General features: G+C 45.4%; 1 protein-coding gene across 1 annotated transcript in view; it reads left to right on the top strand.

The window, feature by feature from the left end:
• Positions 1 to 22395, top strand: part of LOC111975926 (ankyrin repeat domain-containing protein 13C) — a 93957-nt gene that overhangs the window by 52973 nt on the left and 18589 nt on the right. The window contains exons 4-8 of the mRNA XM_024004598.2: positions 12755 to 12813; positions 14049 to 14094; positions 15392 to 15458; positions 19241 to 19385; positions 19586 to 19717. Coding sequence (XP_023860366.1) covers positions 12755 to 12813; positions 14049 to 14094; positions 15392 to 15458; positions 19241 to 19385; positions 19586 to 19717 — 449 coding nt within the window. The remainder of the gene's footprint in view (positions 1 to 12754; positions 12814 to 14048; positions 14095 to 15391; positions 15459 to 19240; positions 19386 to 19585; positions 19718 to 22395) is intronic.

Here is a 22395-nt window from a genome sequence, read left to right as displayed (position 1 = left end):
GCATCTGTAGTGTTGTCACCAACTTGGGCCCGAAGTAACTTTATGTTTGAAAGAGAAGTGAACTACACCCTGCCTATGTGCAGTAGAGTAGACAGTACTACACCCTGCCTATGGGCCGTAGAGTAGACAGTACTACACCATGCCTATGGGCAGTAGAGTAGACAGTACTACACCCTGCCTATGGGCCGTAGAGTAGACAGTACTACACCATGCCTATGGGCAGTAGAGTAGACAGTAGAGGTCGACCGATTATGATTTTTCAACGCCGATACCGATTTATTGGAGGACCAAAAAAAGCCGATAACGATTAATCGGACGATTTTTATATATATATTTGTAATAATGACAATTACAACAATACTGAATGAACAATGAACACTTTTATTTTAACTTAATACAACAATAAAATCAATTTAGTCTCAAATAAATAATGAAACATGTTCAATTTGGTTTAAATAATGCAAAAACAAAGTGTTGGAGAAGAAAGTAAAAGTGCAATATGTGCCATGTAAAAAAGCTAACATTTAAGTTCCTTGTTTAACCCGTTTAAGTTCCTTCCATAATTATGTACAATTCTTGTCAGGTTTTGGCCAGGACTGTTCAGGTTTTGGTCACTAGATGTCCCCATTGCACCTTTTTTGTACCTTTTGTTTTTTCCTTGCTCTAATTACTTTGTTGCACCTGTGTGTCGTTCCCTTGTTAGTATTTAAACCCTGTGTGTTCCTCAGTTCTTTGCTCAGTGTTTGTATGTTAGCACCCAGCCCCAGCCTTGTTGTGAACATATTTCTCTTATTGGATTTTCCAGAGGTTCTCTGGTTTAGTGCTTGTGTATTTTTGAGTAGTCTTTTGAGGTTTGTTTTTCCCTGCTGTTTTTACCACTTTGTGGAGTTTCTTTGTATTTTGGAGGATATCCATTTTGTGCCTCTTGGCTTTATTTTTGGACGTGGTGGATTTATATTCTTTGCCTGAAGATCTTGTCCTTTTATTAAACCACCATCTCTAGTACTGCTGAGTCTGCCTCATCTTCTGGGTTCTGCCGACTATTAGTGACTGTTTCTCTCACCGGGTCCTGACAGAAACACTGAGCCTTTAAATGAACCCAGAGGCAGCCAGTACCCAGGACTTTTTTCCCATGCTGTCCCACCACGAGGGGACTGTCCAACGTCACGAAGCTGCTCGGTTCAGCAAGAGGCCTTACTGGCTGGACATTCTCAACTTCTGTCGGAGATGATGACTTCATAAAACAGATTTCTGATCAATTTTCCCCTGCAACCGCTTCTGCTCCAGTTCATCAGAGTCAAGTGCCCGTGGCAGTGAACCCCCTGGCTGAACCTCGTCTGCCGCCTCCCCAACGGTTCTCAGGTGATCCGAGTGTTTGTAAGGGGTTTTTCACCAATGTTCTCTCTCCTTCGAGCTGCAACCCTCGTCGTTTCCCACCGACCGGTCCAAGATAGCATATATCATCACCCTGCTGTCGGAAAAAGCCCTAGCCTGGGCTACTGCTGTGTGGGATGCCCAAAGTCCCTGCTGTGCCAGCTACTCTACCTTTGCTGAAGAATTCAGCGAGTGTTTCAAGATCCCACCAGGGGTCCTGACTCAGCCAAACAGCTCCTGACTCTCAGCCAAGGTCGGCGCAGCGTGACGGACTATGCCATCCAGTTCCGCACGGTGGCAGCAGCGAGTGGCTGGAACGACGAGGCGCTCACAGTGTTGTTTTTGAAGGGTCTTTCCGACACCATCCAAGATGAACTGGCCACTCGGGAACCACCGGACAACCTCGAGTCCCTGATCAAGTTGGCTTCACGCATAGACCAGCGTCTGAGAGAGAGAGAGCTCAAACGTAGATCTCTCACCCTAGCTCCTATCGGTCCCAGCTCCGAGTCTCCACCTTTATCCTTGCTGACTCCACCGGAATCCATGCAGGTTGGACGCATCTCCCAGGCTGAGAGAGACCGCCGGATAAGGGAGCGATTTGTCTATATTGCGGCAAACCGGGCCATTTCCTCTCCACGTGTCCCGGGCTCCAGGGAAAACGCACTCCCGTGCAGGCCTGGGAGGACTGTAACGGGAAACATAACCTCCTCCCATCCATCCAACTCCGCCTGCTTATTCCAGTACCCTTTCCTGGGACAACCACGAGCTTCCCCTTCAAGCCTTGGTAGACTCTGGAGCCGCAGGTAACTTCATGATGGTGTTTGGGCGAAGGAGAATGGCGTTCCCTCTGAACCTCTTAGTGACCCCATAAGGGTTACTACGTTGGATGAAGCCCTTTGGGATCTGGACTTGTCACTCGTGTCACTACCTCCTTGCGACTTTCAGTTTCCCAACACACAGGAAGTGATGAACTTTCATCTGACCTCGTGTTCCGAGTTCCCTCTCGTCCTTGGATACCCCTGGCTTCACAGCCATAACCCTCACATCGACTGGTCTGTGGCACTATCAAGCAGTGGGGTCCTACGTGCCAAGCCACTTGTATCTTCCCTAGTCCCCGAGTTCCCCTCCCGAGTCTCTAGAATCCATCGACCTGTCCCGAGTTCCCGAGTGTTACCATGACCTCAAACCGGTATTTAGCAAACAGAGGGCCACCAAACTACCACCCCATAGATCTTACAATTGCCCCATCGACCTGTTTCCGGGCACCTGCCCCCCCAGGGGTCGGATCTTTTCCCTATCTCCTCCCGAACGAGCTGCTATGGATACCTACATCAAGGACGCTCTGGCAGCAGGCTCATGCGTCCATCCACCCCGCCGGCGGGAGCAGGGTTTTTCTTTGTGCCAAAAAAGACGGTGGATTACGTCCTTGCATCGACTACCGGGGACTTAATGCCATAACCGTCCGTACCCGCTACCCCTTATGGCCACAGCCTTTGAGCTGCTCCAGGAAGCAGTGGTCTTCACTAAGCTTGACCTACGGAACGCATACCATCTTGTGCGGATCAAACCCGGTGACGAGTGGAAGACCGCTTTCAACACGCCTACTGGTCACCACGAATACTTGGTGATGCCCTTCGGCCTGACCAACGCCCCGGCTGTGTTCCAAGCGCTCATAAACGATGTGCTTAGGGATATGCTTAACATTTTCGTGGTTGTTTACTTGGATGACATCCTCATCTTTTCGAGCTCCCTTCAAGAAACACACTAAGCATGTCAGACAAGTGCTCAAACGCCTCCTAGACAGCCATTGTACGTTAAGCCGGAAAAGTGTGAATTCCATTCCTCTCGAGTACAATTCCTGATTTGTAGTGGAACCCGGCCGAGTCCAGATGGACCCCAAGAAGGTAGGGGCGTAGCGGATTGGCCCACCCCCAAGTCCGTTAAGGAAGTTCAGCGTTTCCTGGGCTTCACTAACTTTTACCGCAAGTTCATCAAAAACTTCAGCTCGGTGGCAGCCCCTCTCTCAGCTGTAACCAAGGGTTGCAACACAAGGTTTCTGTGGGGAAGAGAAGCTGAGACGGCCTTCCAAGGACTCAAGCAGCGCATCCTTTCTGCTCCCATCCTGACACTACCGACGGCGGATGAACCTTTTGTGGTGGAGGTAGACGCATCAGAGGTTGGTGTTGGAGCTGTCCTGTCTCAGAAGAGAGAACAAGAGGCTTCACCTTGCGCCTTCTTCTCTCACCGGCTTACCCCGGCCGAGAGGAATTACGATGTGGGGGATCGTGAACTCCTAGCGGTTAAGATGGCATTGAAGGAATGGAGACACTGCTCGAGGGGCTTCTCAACCATTTCAAGTGCTTACGGACCACAAAAATCTGGAGTATATCCAGCAGGCGAAGCGGTTGAACTCCAGACAAGCTCGATGGTCTCTTTTCTTCAGCCGATTCCAGTTTATCCTCACCTATAGACCGGGTCGAAGAATCTCAAACCGGACGCCTTGTCACGAGTCTACTCTCCTGCCATTCGAGAAGATACTGACATGACTGTTCTTCCTGCCGCTAAGATCGTGGCTCCAATCTCGTGGCAAGTTGAGGATACCGTGAGACAAGCTCAAGCCATCGAACCGGGTCCTAAGGGGTCCTGCCAATCGGTTGTTTGTTCCCAAGGCAGCAAGATCCCAAGTCCTTCTGTGGGGGCACTCCTCTCGCCTCACCTGTCACCCGGGCGTAGGTCGCACCTTGGAGTTCATTCAGCGTAAGTTCTGGTGGCCCACCATAAGAGAAGACGTTGCCACTTTCGTCAAGGCCTGTCCCGTGTGCTGCCAGGGCAAATCTTCTCACCTCCGCCCTCAAGGACTCCTTCACCCTTTATCTATTCCCCACCGACCCTGGTCCCATATCTCGTTGACTTTATTACTGACCTTCCTCCGTCCCATGGTAATACTACTATCCTAGTCATCATCGACAGGTTTTCTAAGGCGGCCAGGTTTGTTCCCTTGACCAAATTACCTTCTGCCAAGGAAACAGCTGAGTTGGTGATTAACCATGTGTTCCGAGTCTTTGGCATTCCGCAAGATATGGTTTCCGACAGAGGTCCCCAGTTCGCCTCAAGGTTTTGGAAGGCCTTCTGCCAACTCATAGGGGCCACGGCCAGTTTATCTTCAGGGTACCATCCAGAGTCCAACGGCCAAACCGAGAGGATGAATCAGGAGCTGGAAACCACCCTCAGATGTATGGTTTCCAACAACCCGTCCACATGGTCATCCTTCATTGTTTGGGCCGAGTACCGCACAACACCTTGTGCTCCTCCTCCACTGGTATATCCCCGCATGAGTGTCAGTTTGGCTATGCTCCTCTATTGTTCCCGGACAGGAGGCAGAAGTCAGAGTGCCTTCAGCCTCGAGGTTCATCAGACGCTGTCGGCTTACGTGGAAGAAGGCCCGTCTTAATCTTCTGCGTTCCCACAGCAGTACCAGCGACAAGCCAACAGACGTCGCCGCGTCCCGGTCCTACCCTGTACCCCGGCCAGAGAGTATGGCTCTCAACAAAGAACTTACCGCTACGGGTGGAGTCTCGTAAGCTGTCCCAGAGATTCATCGGTCCCTTTAAGATTGCCAGGAGAGTCAATCCCGTTACTTTTCGCCTGCACTTACCCAGATCCCTTAAGATCAATCCAACATTTCACATTTCTTTATTAAAACCTGTTGTTTTTTCTCCCCTTATCCCGGCAGGCAGACCTCCCCCTCCGCCCCGTGTCATCGGAGGCCAGTCGGCTTATACCGTCCACCGGATACTGGATTCCCGCCGGGTGCAGCGGTCCTGGCAGTATCTGGTGACTGGGAAGGCTACGGTCCCGAGGAGCGCTCCTGGGTTCCTGCCAAGGACATACTGGACCCTGACCTCATTCGTCAGTTCAGGGCCTCCACCCTGAGAAGGCTGGTAGGAACGTCAGGAGCCGTTCCTAGGAGGGGGATTCTGTCAGGTTTTGGCCAGACTGTCAGGTTTTGGTCACTAGATGTCCCCATTGCACCTTTTTTGTACCTTTTGTTTTTTCCTTGCTCTAATTATTGTTTGCACCTGTGTGTCGTTCCCTTGTTAGTATTTAAACCCTGTGTGTTCCTCAGTTCTTTGCTCAGTGTTTGTATGTTAGCACCCAGCCCCAGCCTTGTTGTGAACATATATTTCTCTTATTGGATTTTCCAGAGGTTCTCTGGTTTAGTGCTTGTGTATTTTTGAGTAGTCTTTTGAGGTTTGTTTTTCCCTGCTGTTTTTACCACTTTGTGGAGTTTCTTTGTATTTTGGAGGTTATCCATTTTGTGCCTCTTGGCTTTATTTTTGGACGTGGTGGATTTATATTCTTTGCCTGAAGATCTTGTCCTTTTATTAAACCACCATCTCTAGTACTGCTGAGTCTGCCTCATCTTCTGGGTTCTGCCGACTATTAGTGACTGTTTCTCTCACCGGGTCCTGACAATTCTGGCAAATTAGTTCGCAACGAGCCAGGCGACCCAAACTGTTACATATACCCTGACTCTGCGTGCAATGAACGCAAGAGAAGTGACACAATTTCCCTCATTTAATATTGCCTGCTAACTTGAATTTCTTTTAACTAAATATGCAGGTTTAAAAATATATACTTCTGTGTATTGATTTTAAGAAATGCATTGATGGTTATGGTTAGGTACATTCGTGCAACGATTGTGCTTTTTCTACAAATGCGCTTTTGTTGAATCATCCCCCGTTTGGCGAAGTTGGCTGTCTTTGTTAGGAAGAAATGGTCTTCACACAGTTCCCAATGAGCCAGGCGGCCCAAACTGCTGCATATACCCTGACTCTGTTGCACAGAACGCAAGAGAAGTGACACAATTTCCCTAGTTAAAAGAAATTCATGTTAGCAGGCAATATTAACTAAATATGCAGGTTTAAAAATATATACTTGTGTATTGATTTTAAGAAAGGCGTTGATGTTTATGGTTAGGTACACATTGGTGCAATGACAGTGCTTTTTTCGCGAATGCGCTTGTTAAATCACCCGTTTGGCGAAGTAGGCTGTGATTCAATGATAAATTAACAGGCACCGCATCGATTATATGCAACGCAGGACAAGCTAGATAAACTAGTAATATCATCAACCATGTGTAGTTAACTAGTTATTGTTAAGATTGATTGTTTTTTATAAGATACGTTTAATGCTAGCTAGCACCTTACCTTGGCTCCTTGCTGCACTCGCATAACAGGTAGTCAGCCTGCCACACAGTCTCCTCATGGAGTGCAATGTAATCGGCCATGATCGGTGTCCAGAAATGCTGATTACTGATTGTTATGAAAACTTGAAATCGGCCCTAATTAATTGGCCATTCCGATTAATCGGTCGACCTCTAGTAGACAGTACTACACCCTGCCTATGGGCAGTAGAGTAGACAGTACTACACACTTTCCATGGTGCTGATACAACCAAGCCGAGATACAGATTTCGCGCCAACCTGTCTCTTCAAAATCCCTAAATGGTCTCAGCATTGGAACTTTTCTGTTTATTGTGGTACAGTGTGATATAAGCAGAATTCAATCTAATTCCAATGCAGGAACTCAAATGACGCCACTGGGTATAGCAATGTATCGGTATGTTTCATCATATTTCATCATAACTACTTTCAGCATTTAGTTTGCATTGTTTTGGTAAGACAGCTGTGTGAACGGCCGCATTCCCATAGGCTGTTTGTAATAGGTTAATTACCCTATCTATCTTGTAGTCTATATCCTCAAATTAATTGTGCCCCCTTGCTGATTTCAAATGCCCCCTTAGTCACTTTATCCTGGTGCCGGGCCTGCTAATAAGTGAAGAAAAACAATAATTAAAAAAACATCATGTTCTCGCTCATGATAATTGCATGAAAGTCGTTAGTTAATGACTCACATTGTGCTCACATCAATCGCCATGTAGCCTATGAAATAGTTCAAAAGCAGCCTCTGGTCTCCGGGGTGGGGGTCTATGGTGGCTAATTGTCTYTGGGGCTTTTWCTGTCCAGTGCCCTGCTGGGTMCCCTGCTGGGTGCTTTGATGAGACTAACAGGGGACTTTATCCATCAAAGCCCAGTAGAGATGGAAGGGATTTGTCCCATAGCCTCTGATGTGGCAGCTGAACTGGAAAACTGGAGCACCCTGGCCTGCCTTGCCATGCTCTGTCTGTGACTGACTGCTAGCGTAGCTTGGTCTGGGAGGTAACCTAGCTAGCTGTCGTCTTAGCAGTTGTGTAACCAGTAATGASTAGGCCCTTCGCCCGCAGTGAAGCCTGGTGCTGCCTACACTGTGTCAATATTTACTGTCCTATCTCTGCTACTCGGAAGCTGGCTGGTAGCTGTAGTACATTTTTCACCAGTGGGGGTTGGAGGAGTGTTAGATAAACAATATTGCCTCAGGTCTTTTGCCTGTTTCATGTCTTGGTTATGTGGGTCATTCCTTACCATTAATAATACATTATTTAATATTATTAACACTCCAGACCCCTTTCAGACAGGACATTTTGCTATTCTATTGCTTCTATTACATCTACATTGCATTCGGAAAGTATTCATACCTCTTGACTTGTTCTACATTTTGTTACGTCACAGCCTTATTCTAAAATTGATTAAATACTTTTTTAAATCATCAGTCTACACGCAATACCCCATAATGACAAAGCTAAAACAGGTTTTTAGACATTTTAGCAAATGTATATTTTGAGAAACATGGTCTGATGAAACCAAGATTGAACTCTTTGGCCTGAATTCTGAGTGTCACGTCTGGAAGAAACCTGGCACCATCCCTACGGTGAAGCATGGTGGTGGCAGCATCATGCTGTGGGGATGTTTTTCAGCGGCAGGGACCGGGAGACCAGTCAAGATCAAGGGAAAGATGAACGGAGCAAAGTACAGAGAGATCCTGGATGAAAACCTGCTCCAGAGTGCTCAGGACCTCAGACTGGGGCGAAGGTTCACCTTCCAACAGGACAACGACCCTAAGCACTCAGCCAAGACAACGCAGGAGTGGCTTCGGGACAAGTCTCTGAATGTCCTTGAGTGACCCAGCCAGAGCCCGGACTTTAAACCAATCGAACATTTCTGGAGAGACCTGAAAATAGCTGTGCATCAACGCTCCCCATCCAACCTGACAGGGTCTGCAGAGAAGAATGGGAGAAACTCGCCAAATACAGGTGTGCCAAGCTTGTAGCGTCATACCCAGGAAGACTCAAGGTTGTAATCGCTGCCAAAGGTGCTTCAACAAAGTACTGAGGGTCTGAATACTTATGTCAATGTAATATATCAGTTTTGTTTTTTAATATATTTGCAAAAATGTCTAAAAACATGTTTTTGCATCATCATTATGGGGTATGGTGTGTAGATTGATGAGGGAAAAAAACWATTTAATCAATTTTAGAATAAGGCTGTAACATAACAAAATGTGAAAAAAGTCAAGGGGTCTGAATACTTCAGAATGCACTGTATATGCCTCCTCAGACCACTTTCAGAAAGTTATGGCAGCAAAATAGCCATGATGTGTGAATGAGGGGGAATAGGCCTAAGTAGCGAGGGGAGGTCTGGTGGATGGACCACCCGTGTACGGTGGGTGGTCCATGGGCAGATGGTGAGTTAGTTCTCCCTCCTCTCCCCCTCTGGTCTCCCACGCCGATGGGTGGTAAGGATCAGGAGGCTGTCGAATCTCATTAGGCAGCCAGGCCTGAGAGGGAGAGAGACGCCTGGCCCCCAAAACACCAAAACATAGCCTAGCGTGTGTAAGGAGTGGAGCCAAGCCCAGCCTTTGTTTGTGTATTTGTGTGTGTGTGTGTGTTTGGCCCCAGCCTGGGCCTCCGTGGCCTAGTTTCATTAGCAGCACCAAGGTCCCAGCTCCCTATGTTTGCCTCTTTGGGTTCGTGGACTGGGGGTACATAGGATTAAGGGTACCAGTGTAGGTCTACAGTTAGCTCATTATTGTGGGATGTATTGTGTATATGTGGGATAGGAAAACATCCTGTATGATTGAATAGATACAGTAGGTTAGGCCTACTTCAGCCCCTGCATTTGAAGTGACCATATCAAACACTAGGATCGATCTGTGACAGTCAGTCATAATTCCATACCTTGTATTACAGGTTTGTTGTTTTGATCTAATGAAATGCTGTGTTTTCTTCTAAAAGCATATTACAGGTGGATCGCACTATTGTCGTTTATTCCCCTGACACCTCCATAACTGCAATTATCTGTTGTTCCCACCTCTCTCAAAAAACATGGGTAAACATTAGTCAGATGTGGCTGTTTCAGCTCGGTCTTGTTTGTTTGAAAACAAGCGAGCTCGTATTAGCCAGCCAGTCAGGAAAGCTGGGCCGTCATGGTTAGACGTCTCTATTCTGTTTGGCTTCCTTCGGGTCATTAAAGCGCTTACAGATGTATCTCATTAACGGTCAACTTTATTGTTTATCTCCCAGACTCTTCCCCTCTTTGAACTTCCTGGAATATATGTGATCCTACCRGCGGTGTAGTGGGCGGGAAGCCACGGGAAGCCAATATAGTGTACCGCAGGAACTAGAAATACCAGTCTCACCACGCTAGGCGAGCCTCTCCTATTATTGACATTCATCGACAGTCCTGTATGTGCTTTGATACTGTGGAATACTGTACTGTGTGATCAAGTTTTGCATGATGTGATATTTAGTTACCCGGCGGCCAAACAATTCAGTCATCGCAACTAAGCTTACACACATAAAGTATAAGGTGGGGTTTGCATGGTGAAATGTGGTCCTCTATTTAGCAATACGCAATACAGTTGATTGGATACTTTATCTTGATTACCTTTACCTACACTCTGTGAAATAAAGGTTTACATTTGTTCTTAACTTCTTTAGGGTAGGGGGCAGCAGTCGGAATTTTGGATGAAAAGCATGCCCAAATTAAACTGCCTGCTTCTCYGGCCCAGAAGATATGATATGCATATAACTGGTAGATTTGGATAGAAAACACTCTAAAGTTTCCAAAACTGTTAAAATAGTGTCTGTGAGTATAACAGAACTGATTTGGCAGGCGAAAATCTGAGAAYAATCCATTCGGGAAGTRGTTTTTGGMMMMMTTTTMTAGTTTTCTATTTAATGCCATTACAGTATCCATTGACTTAGGACTCAAATTGCAGTTCRTATGCCTTCCACTAGATGTCAACAGTCTTTAGAAATTGTTTCAGGCTTGTATTCTGAAAATTTAGGAAATAAGAGCAGTCTGAATGAGTGGACCCTAAAGTGTCACAGAGCTTTTTCATGTGGGCGACCGAGAGAGTGCCTTTCTTGTTTACCTTTTATATTGACGACGTTATTGTCCGGTTGAAATATTATCGATTATTTAGGCTAAAAACAACCTGACGATTGAATATAAACATCGTTTGACATGTTTCTATGAACTTTACGGATAAAATTTTTTGGTCTGCGTTTTGACTGCGTTTGAGCCTGTGGATTACTGAATAAAATGCCCAAACAAAACTGAGGTTTTTGGATATAAAGAGACTTTATCGAACAAAAGGAACATTTATTGAGTAAATGAATGRCTGCTGAGTGCAACCATATAAAGATCATCAAAGGTAAGGGATTAATTGTATCTCTGTTTCTGACTTGTGTAACTCTTCTACTTGGCTGGTTACTGTTTGTAATGATTTGTCTGCTGGGCTATGTTCTCAAATAATRGTAAGATATGCTTTCGCCGTAAAGCATTTTTTAAATCGGACACCGTGGTTGGATTCACAAGAAGTTAATCTATGTTTTGTTTTCTGAATTTTTATAATGAGTATTTCTGTATTTGAATTTGGRGCCCAGCAGTTTCACTGGCTGTTGACGAGGTGGGACGCTAACGTCTCACGTACCCAAGAGAGGTTTTAAAGGGGTACAAAGTTATAGACGTACGTAATTTTACCCTTGCAGTTCGTACCTTAAAAGAGCCAATAGTGTACCTTAGGGGAAAAGATAGTACAGGTACAAAGCGTACCTTTGGAAAAGGTTAAAAAAATGCCTTTTTAGGGGACCACCACCGTGACAAAGTCGTTTGTTCCCTTTAAGTGGCAGAAATGTACCTCTAAAATGMTTTTTGGAAGTTGTTTTAACACTGTAGGGTGTAAAGCCTTGTTTGCATGTTTCCCAGGGTYCCTTTCAAGTGAATTGTAGAGTTACCAATACCACCCATGACTGTGTTTGCTAGTGGTTGTTGCATTCAAAGGCCTAAATCAAGTGAGTGCCTAAGTGAATATTTTATTATCGAAATTATACTCTTTCATTTCTTTCTTTCATCAAGATGCATTTGCCGAAAAGAAACTCATAACTTCTGTAAAATATTTGTGGTGGATCTTTGATGTTACGAGGCTATTTTGCTTACACTAGTCCTGAGGCCCTTTGTTAAGGTCAACAGCATCATGAACTTTACCCAGTAACAGGACATTTTAGCCAAAAAAAACAGGTTGCCTCTGCCAGGAGGCTGAAACTTGGCAGCAAGTGGTTCTTCCAGCAAGACCATAACCCCAAGCACACATCAAAATCCACAAAGAAATTGTTAATTGGTTGCAAAATCATCATTTRGCAATGGCCATCTCAGRCTCTGGACTTGAAKCCCATTGAAAACCTGTAGTTTGAATTAGAGGGCAGTCCATAAGCACAGACTAAGGACATCAAGGATCTGGAAAGATTCTGTATGGAGGAATGGTCTAAGATCCCTCCCAACGTGTTCTCCAACTCATAAAATATTCAAGAAAAAGGCGCAGTGCCGTTATCCTCACAAGGTGAGGRAATGAAAAGTATTGAAAATAGGTTTGTCAATCATTTTGAATCCTACCTATTTGAGATTTTTTTTATTACTTTTTAAACACAACTGAATGTCCTTGATGTTATCGCCAACATCTTTGTCTGAGCAATTGTACTAGCATTTAATAATAGAATTTCCCCATACAATTTCCCTATACAATATAGCTCAGTATTTGAATTATTTATTTTATACAGTAGTTTTTGCTCATCTTTATCAAGGATGTCTATCATTTCAGACCCTGCTGTATATCATAAGCCACTACTTTGACAGCCTAGTTTTTACCCCAACACAGTGGTCTGAAACTCCTGGTTTGCAGGCCACATCGGGCAAGTAACATTATGCTGGCTTGCAAAGTGATATGTACAGTAAATCCTACTTTTAATCACGTGCAACCTGTACTTAGAATGATTGCCAAGGTAGYGAAAATGTCKAATTTTTGTACCCCCAAGAACAATACTGTACCCTAACCATACCTTTTTATCTGAGAGTGTAGAGATTCCAGTAATGATGCTTGATGTTACTGTATGTAGTTGTTGTGGTCTCACCCCTCCCTCCCTTCTCTCTTCTCTCTGTCAGTCACAGCGCTGCTAAGGAAGCTCAAACAGCAGTCCAGAGAGAGTGTGGAGGACATAGAGGCAAGTACTGACGCCTCAAAGAGGTAGCGGTATTTTTCTCTCTCTTGCCTCTCTCTTCTCTCCTCTCTTCTTCTGCTCTTTCTCTCCTCTCTCCCTCTCTCTTCTCTTCTCTCTCTTCTTTCTCTCTCTTCTCTCTCTCTTCTCTTCTCTCTTCTTCTTCTCTCTTCTCTCTCTCTCTCTCTCTCTCGTTCTTCTTCTCTCTCTTCTCTCTTCTCTCTCTATATCTCTGTTTATATCCCTGATCCCTCATATCTGAAACCGATATGAAGGCTGATATATTGTGTATTCTCGTCTCTACCCTCTCCACCTCTCCCCTCCCTACCTTACTCCTCTCCCAAAATGAAGCATGATCCAATGCGCTGCGGGGCAGGCTGTGTACTCACTCTACATCTGCCAGCAGAGTCCTCCCAGTCAGAAATGCCACTCTGCGGCACACATACAGACCCAGGCCCTCTCTCAGTCACTCAGTCACACACTATCTATGGTCATCACAACAAAGCGGCCCCATAGCACAGCCCTCGGCATGCAGTAAGCATTCCCCCAGGCCTACGCTCAAGGAATATGCAAACAGACAGCAACATGGGCCCTGGGGGGGAGGGAGGGTCAACATGCAGGAGCAGTGACATTCTCACAAACCTCCCTGGATGGCATGACACAGGGGAAGGCAGATGCTTCCACTCCAAACACACGCATGTGCACGAACACATGTGCGCACACACATGTACACACACAGTTGATAGTCACTTTGGGGAGCCTTGCAGTGCTGRGGCTGGCATGATGTTATTGAGGGTTCTCTGTGGGCATAAACATCTGGTGCTCTGGGCATAGGCCACAGCCAGGTTAACTGTGACTCCCCAAGGGGAGTGATAAAGGGAAGGAGAGAGCGGTGGAGGAAAGGGATAAAAGAGCAGCTTTAGGCATGGCCTTGGAGCCTGTCGTGTGTTAGACGCGAGAATTTTATACTGTAACTCCTGTGATGAAGCAGGCGTAGATGTCACCGAAAGTTTTTCTCCTGACTCCAGGGGATTATATTTCCTCAGAAATGCGCAATCATTCAMATTACATCCTTGGTGGTTTTTATTTCCGGTCAGTATTACCCTGAGATTAGGTGGGCCAGCTGTGTAATTTCAGAACTACATATTGGATCCTAAACTCATTCGAGAAATTATATGTTTGATAATCATATTGTTATTGTTATATGCTAATCATATTGTTATTCTATTTTTTTTCTCCAGTTGGGAGACTTTTATCTTGAGCTTCACTGGGACTTTCAAAGTTGGGGTGAGTTTGCTTTGCGTCTATACAAGTATATGATAAGTATATGATCAGGCCAACTCACTACAACGGTTCAGTTTCTTTGCAATTTTCAACTACACAAAGTGCATTTAACCAGATTAAAGTTGATTTAGAAGCACTAGAATGGTTGATGTTGTTAAACTGTGTGTGTGTGWGAGAGAGAGAGTTAATGTGGTAGCATCTCTGAGAGCCCAGTTATGTGGGTATCAGTAAGGGCTCTCTGCCCAGCTGGTTGGGGACAGAGTGATACTGAGAGATTGTTTACAACACTGAGGTAATCCTCTGTAGGGAGTGGCCTCGCCTCCCCACACAGGCAGACCCTCCACCTGGTGGTGGCTATATGTCATTACAACGTCGCACCACCAGCATTACCAAGGCCTATGAACGCTTACATCAATTAAGCTTATCTTTTAGATCCATTGATCTTCCTACCGTTTCACTGAATTAATTAGAGAAGAAATGCTGTTACAAATGTCCCACATTTCTTTGGCTAAATGTCTAGTGGACTCCAGAGAGCATGCTAACAGTGTGTCAACATGTCACGTTAAATATTGACCTGCTTGGAAAGATTACGTGACTGTAAAGAAAGGGTTGCTGATTGTGTAAGTGTTAGCTGGTAGTATTTGACAGGGATGTAGTGCCCCTGAGTGGCAAGGGCTCAAATCCAAAGATTGTATTGGGAGATGCCTTTCTATAAGGACTGTTCAGGAGGGTGAAACTTTACAGAACGTTCACATAGAAATGTATAGTGCAGAGCAGATATAATAGGGAATTGTGCCAGCTCTATTCATTCCATTTCTATCTGCAATGTTCTGAACGTTTCACCTCACAGAATACACTCCAAGTGTTATGCACTGCACACACATTGAGAGAAGCCAGGGCCCCATCAGCCCTATTCAATATGCTGGGGGTAGAACAGTCTCAAAACAGACACATTGTCCAGTCTGTACTAGTGCAGATCAAACGGAATTGATTTCCTATCAGACATGGCATTCACAGGCTCTGTTCCAATATCCACACTAGCATACCTACATATACTGTACATTAGAATTTAGCAATATATTATAGCATGTTAGTGTGGGGATTGGAACATGGATGGTTCCCTCCAAGGGTTTGAATTGGCCTCATACCGTACTTGTAAAAAGAGCATTACATATTCAACTGCAGAACTACATATTCTGTGGCTGGTATGGGCTCTGAAGTGGTTGGTGATTTTCATTATTAAGTGGAGTTTCAATACCTAGGCCTATCGATATCCCCATGTCTTTTTCCCATGTTGCAGTGCCTTTGCTCTCCCGAATCCTGCCCTCTGACGTGTGTAAGATCTACAAACAGGGCATCAACATCCGGTAAGTCAAGTAATCCTTTTAATAATCCCTTGTTTTCATGAAGTTGTAACAAGCAATAATTAGCGTGAAGCCAGTAGATAAGGCATAAGATGAGATCATTGTAAGAAATAAGCATGTCAAACAGATAACCACACACGTAAGAATCAACACAGTATCACTGACAGACCCCTTGGCTATGCCTTGGACAGATCTGTCTGTCTGTACTGGTATCAGCTGTTACAGCCTATGTACAGCTTGCCCACACACACACAGTACACAATGTTGCTTGTCCTCCTCAGCTGAGTTGATACACTGATCATCACCAATCTTTAGTCTTGGTTGTGTGCCCGTCTGTTTCTGCCCCAGCCATCTGGTTCAGTCTTGGCAGAGCAGAGATGCAGTCTTATTGGATGGGGAGTGTCAGGTACTGATGGTTGCCCTATTGACATACCAACAACATTTACTAGACTGGCGCCTCTACGGAGTGATGTCCACAGCCTTCAGTATTATACTGAAAAGGGCAATGTGATATGGTAAAACCCACGATAATAAAAGTACATATTCCTTGACAAAGCCCTTTTTTAAAGCACTTTCAGGCTTTTAGGGCCTTTTTTCAGTTGATTAGAAAACCCTGGCTTTGAACACTACACTCTCTCCCATCTTATGGGAAGCTGTAGTGCCAGCCCCAGCACGGCGGCTAACGACAAGCTTGGTTAAACTTCTTATGGCCGCAATCCCGTTAACGGGATCGATATGACAACAGCCAGTGAAAGTGCAGGGCGCCAAATTCAAACAACAGACATCTCATAATTAAAATTCCTCAAACATACAAGTATCTTATACCATTTTAAAGGTAATCTTGTTGTTAATCCCACCAAAGTGTCCGATTTCAAATAGGCTTTACAGCGAAGCACCACAAACGATTATGTTAGGTCTCCGCAAAATCACAGAAAAACACAGCCATTTTTCCAGCCAAAGACAGGAGTCACAAAAAGCAGAAATAGAGATAAAATTAATCACTAACCTTTGATGATCTTCATCAGATGACACTCATAGGACTTCATGTTACACAATACATATATGTTTTGTTCGATAAAGTTCATATTTATATCCAAAAGCCTCAGTTTACATTGGCGCCATGTTCAGAAATGCCTCCAAAATATCAGGAGAAATTGCAGAGAGCCACGTCAAATAACATAAATACTCATCATAAACTTTGATGAAAGATACATGTTTTACATAGAATTAAAGATACACTTGTTCTTAATGCAACCGCTGTGTCAGATTTCAAAAGCTTTAGGGCAAAAGCACAATATTCAATAATCTGAGAACAGCGTTCAGCCACAAAAGGAAGCCATACAGTTACCCGCCAAATTGTGCAGTCAACAAAACTCATAAAAAAACATTATAAATCTTCACTTACCTTTGCTGATCTTCTTCGGAATGCACTCCCAGGACTCCCACAAGAAATGTTCGTTTTGTTCGGTAATGTCCATCATTTATGTCCAAATAGCTATTTTTGTTAGAGTGTTTGGTAAACAAATCCAAAGTCAGGAAGCGCATTCACTAAAAGCAGACGAAATGTCAAAAAGTTCCGTAACAGTCAGTAGAAACATGTCAAACGATGTATTGAATCAATCTTTAGAATGTTTTTAACATAAATCTTCAATAATGTTCCAACCGGAGAATTACGTTGACTTCAGATGTGCGATGGAACAGAGCTCCCTCTCATGTGAACGCGCATGGTCAGGTCATGGTAGACCTGACTAAGTCTCCTTCGGCCCCACTTCACATTAGAGGCATCAGACACGGTTCTACAGACTGTTGACATCTAGTGGAAGCCGTAGGAAGTGCAAACTCATCCATATCCCACTGTGTATTCAATAGGGGCTGGGTTGAAAATCGACCAACCTCAGATTTCCCACTTCCTGTTTGGATTTTTTCTAAGGTTTTTGCCTGCCATATGAGGTCTGTTATACTCACAGACATCATTCAAACAGTTTTAGAAACTTCAGAGTGTTTTCTATAAAATACTAATAATACTATGCATATATTAGAAACTGGGACTGAGGAGCAGGCAGTTTACTATGGGCACCTCTGGGCACCTTTCATCCAAGCTACTCAATACTGCCCCTGCAGCCATAAGAAGTTAACTAGAGTGTGAAATCCGTTCTCGCACTGCTGTGACTGAGTAGCACGACATATGTTTGCAGATCTATTACCTCTGTGCCCCTCTCCAAATAATTACACTTAGATAGAGGGAACCAGCATGTACCTTTGCCTTAACTTTACCCACCTACCGGCTCCATTATAATTGGACCAGCGCCGAGTAGTCCCATCCAGTAACAAAACACGAGTCACTATTCACAGTTGGAATACACAGTGCGGTTAGAATTGCTTGTCTGAGTGCTAGAGGCATCACTACAGACCCGGGTTCGATCCCAGGCTGTATCACAACCGGCCCTGATCGGGAGTCACATAGGGCGGCGCACAATTGGCCCAGCGTTGTCTGGGTTAGGGGAGGGTTTGGCAGGAGGGGCTTTACTTGGCTCATCGCGCTATAGTGACTCCTTGGGGCGGGCCGGGCACCTGCAGGCTGACCTTGGTCGTCAGTTGAACAGTGTTTCCTCCGACACATTGGTGTGGCTGCCTTCCGGGTTAAGCGGGCGGGTGGTAAGAAGTGTGGTTTGGCGGGTCATGTTTTGGAGGACGCATGACTCGACTTTCGCCTCCCGAGTCCGTTGGGGAGTTGCAGTGATGAGACAAGATCGAAACTGGGGAGTAAAAGGGGGTAAAATACAAACAAGAACGAAAAACAATTTGCTCGTCTGGCTTTGATGTGCTAGCAGGCTGGTTAATGTATGCTGATCTGCTGAGCTTCAGTGTTCAGTGAGAAGAAGCCATGTTCAGGCTGTTTTGTTCTTCAAAGGGACTGTATTTTATCCCACACAGCAATGACACACACACACAGACACAGACAAATGAAAGAGTTTTAAAGTGTTGCTAGGTTACCTGCCTCACAAATTGCCCCCCTCCTCCCCACCCCTCTACCCTGCTCTGAATCTATCCAACACTGGAGATTCAGGGCAAATCATTCTCAGGCACATAAACTGTGTGTGTGGTGGTGAAAAATTGGTGAAGGGTAGGTTGTAARTTATTTACCAGGGTTGAAAGTTGTCTAATAGACTTTCATAATGTCTGTTTGATATTCCCGAGGTGGGGAAAGAAACCGACCTAGGCATAACTTAATTTACATTCCAATGGTTGAAATTCTCAGCTCTGTCATACCTCTCACTCTCCACTTTGTGTCTATGTGCAGCCCATAAAGTAGTTCAGTTATTTTTTGTTGTTGTCTCACCTCATTCCTCCACTACTCCATGAAACTAGCTTTTGTCGGAAAACATAGAAATGGGTTGTCGCCCATGGCAACTATTAACACAAAAGCTGTCTCCGAGCTTTTAGAGACCAAGTTTGAGTTCTTTAGTTTTATTGAAAAAAGCTTTACTTTTACGCTGTATGTTGCTTGGTAACAAGATCGTGTACTTATACTCCGTGTGTGTGTGTGTCCCTCACTCTGTCTCTCTCTTTCTCTTTTTCTCCTTGCTTCTTTGTCTTCTTTTGGTTTTTGAGGGGTGTGGAGGGATTATGTAGATGTGATAGAAGCAATTAGTATAGACATGAACTAGACGCAATATGTGCTGTTTTAATGTGCTGTTGCTGGTGCTATTGACATTATGTTGGCCCATGAAATGGTTTGAATTTCAATTCTATCCCTTCTTCCCTTTCTTTCTGATTGGTCGTAGACTGGACACCACTTTAATAGACTTCACAGATATGAAGTGCCAGCGTGGTGACCTTAGTTTTATCTTTAATGGCGACGCCATCCCCTCTGAGTCCTTTGCGGTGCTGGACAATGAACAGAAGGTGTACCAGCGGATACACCACGAGGTGAGACCCATGCACGCGCACACACAAACACACGTGCACATACACACACGCTCGCAGCAGCACAAATCCGTTGTGCATTTCTGCATGCAGACGTCGAGCTAGTGACGCTCGATGTCTCGTACTCTGCCTTTCAAAATGATCCCTGTGTCTGTGAAGTGTGTGTGTGTGTGTGTCAGAGGGCTGTGTTCCCTATGTTGCAGGAGTCAGAGATGGAGACAGAGGAAGAGGTGGACATCCTTATGAGCAGCGATGTTTACTCTGCCACTCTCTCCACCAAGTCCATCACCTTCTCCAGAGCCCAGACCGGCTGGCTGTTCCGAGAGGACAAAACGGTTGGTTTTCATACATCTCCTTTGTCGAATACTACTTCTCCGTCTCTAAATGTGACCTTTGCTGATCTACAGTTATCGTCTTGTTATTCAATGCAGTACAGGACGCCCATGTCCTTTTCACATTAACCGCGCCGTATCTCCCCACAACAAAGTTCAGGGGCAACAGAGTAACCAAAACATAGTGGTCGTGTTTGATAAGCCTCCTGGGAGAGCCACAGGTGTTCACCTGAGGGGAGAGTTCATGTGTGTGTGTGGGGGGGGGGGTATTGCTGTCTGTCTCGGTCCTTTGAGGTGTATTGAAGGGAAATTGGTGACTCAGGAGGTTTTATTTTCTGTCCTTTGTGGCTCCAGGAGCGGTGTGAAATTTCCTGGCGGATTTCTACTCAGTGAACGGGCTGGTGCTGGAGTCACGGAAGCGTCGGAGCACCTGAGTGAGAGGACATCCTGAGGAACAGAGGCCATCATGGAGAGCCTGAGCAAAGGAGGGAACCTCATTGAGCAGACTACGAGGTCGAGCTCTGCTGTGAGTCCTCTGGCGCAGAGTACGGGATATGGCCACAATGTAAACATTCACCCAACTCTTAACATATTTTATATCCAAACGTTCTGCTGGGCCTACAGGTATGATGTCACCTGTTGCGGTTGTGAGCTGGCTGCTATGTGTTAAGTGAAGATACTGTTGCTTGTACCTGCAGCCTAAGTGCGAGTCCAGTCCGGAAACTCTCTCTCCTGCTGGACCCTCGGGGTAGGCCTCTACCTCACTGCTTGCCACTCTATATCACCATCCTATGGGATCTCCTCTCACCTCAGTCACTCCTACCAAAACATGTAATCTATATGGACCACGAGAGCGTCATATTTTTCCCCTTAGCATCGGGCTCTTTTGATGTAAAACACGTCTGCATTGTTTATTTGGAATACTTCAAATTGGACTCTCACCCCTCTTGGGTTCTTTGTAGTTTTATTTTGGCATACCGTCTGTCGGAATGAAACCACCCTTCTGAATCCTCGTTTTGTCTTTCTGACCCCTTTCCTCACCTTTGCGCATTATATACCAGGCACAGCACCCCCCTCTAGTGATGGAAGCTCACGCTGAACTTACACACAGTTCCAGTGCTTCCTCTCTTTCGGCCTCTAGATCGTTCGAGAGTTTGCTTTGGGAGCCCTTGTCTATGCACTGTACATAAAGCTGCCACACAGGGAGTCACTGCCTCACAATGCTCAATAGATGCTTTTAGTGCTCTGCTGTTTTCGTTAGTCCTTCCTGTCATGAACTGGGTTTTTGTGTTGTCGATGTGTCCCTATAGTATTACATCTTGTGGTATTGTTGTCCTTTAGTACTGTGACATAGTAGGTCAAGGTCAGCTCAGCACAGTATGAATGGGAAAAACTGGCTTACACAGTCCGTTGTGCATTCCACTCCATCTCATTGTTTATTACCAAGTGCTTCCCTGCTCAGTGGTAACTGTTTCACAGAGAGTAGGTTGAGGGAAAAACAACAGTCCAAGTTCGTCCCAGCACTGACGTCCCCCTCTGTTTACTCCGACGGTGGTGGCATAGCAGAGCGGGTCAGCGCGGCGCCGGACCCAGATAGCAGGGGTTTAAAGCAGGGTCTGTACTATTGACTGTGTGGATGAAGGCTAAAACCCCTGTGCCACGAGCGACGGGGGTGCACCGCAGACAGACGACTGGCATACCAGGAGATCACTGGCTGGAGGCTGTGTACTCTGCCCCCGTCACAACAACAGCGGCGGCGGGAGCGAGAGGCGTGCGAGCCAACGGCCATCATGATGCCACAGCAAATGCATCAAAACACTGTGATCCACCGCGTCGCAGGGTCACATAGGATAATAACATTGTCCAGTTTGAATAAAGGATTCCTACGTTTGAATGATGAAGATACTGACAGTGGAATCTGTGCAGGTTCTTTCTTCTCTTGAAGTAGGCCATAGTTATAGTGGATGCTTCTCAATTCACGTTTCAGAAAACACAGCCATTCCTACGTGAGGGTCAGTTAGAGAGGTTCAGTATTAGTGTGGCGTGCTTGTGTTTTTGTGCATACGTGCGTTCTTTGTGGGCGTGCGTCGGTTGGTATCCTCGATGTGGCCAAGTCCTCAGTATTGGCAGTAGCTTAACTGTGTGAGTAGCCAATGTGATCCTGCCAATGTGAGGTAGTAAGCCTGCCTGGGTCATCGCTAGCAACGCGCAGAATCCACTTAATAAATCTCGCTGGATTGATTGCTCTCTTTTACTCTGCCGACTCTTTCATACTCTTGCTTGTGCCTGTTGTTTTTTCCGTTCACTGTGTGTAATGACCTGTCAAACACGCCGGTAAATGGTGAAATGGCTCAATGAAAATACTGTCTTTCCGTTGAATCTATAAGAACGTTAAAGCTTTGTTGGGATTGGAAACACACCGTGCTCGACCACCTACATCACAAGAACAGAAGAGAGATTTAAAAAAGATGCCTGCCCAACTCGTTGCGGCCAGTTTACGTCACTTGGGCTTCAATCTTACCATGGAACATTATCAAACATGTATTATAGCCCTTCTTACAGTCAAGCTGATATCTAAATGCTGTTAAAGAAACCCAGCCTAAAACCCAAAGCAAGCAATGCAGGTGTAGAGCGACGGTTGGAAATGTTATATTAGAGGCGCTAGGAAATGAAAGCAACTT

This window comes from Salvelinus sp. IW2-2015, linkage group LG16 (assembly GCF_002910315.2).
Source record: "Salvelinus sp. IW2-2015 linkage group LG16, ASM291031v2, whole genome shotgun sequence".
Classification (NCBI taxonomy): Eukaryota; Metazoa; Chordata; class Actinopteri; order Salmoniformes; family Salmonidae; genus Salvelinus; species Salvelinus sp. IW2-2015.
This window is presented reverse-complemented; position numbering and strand designations above follow the sequence as displayed.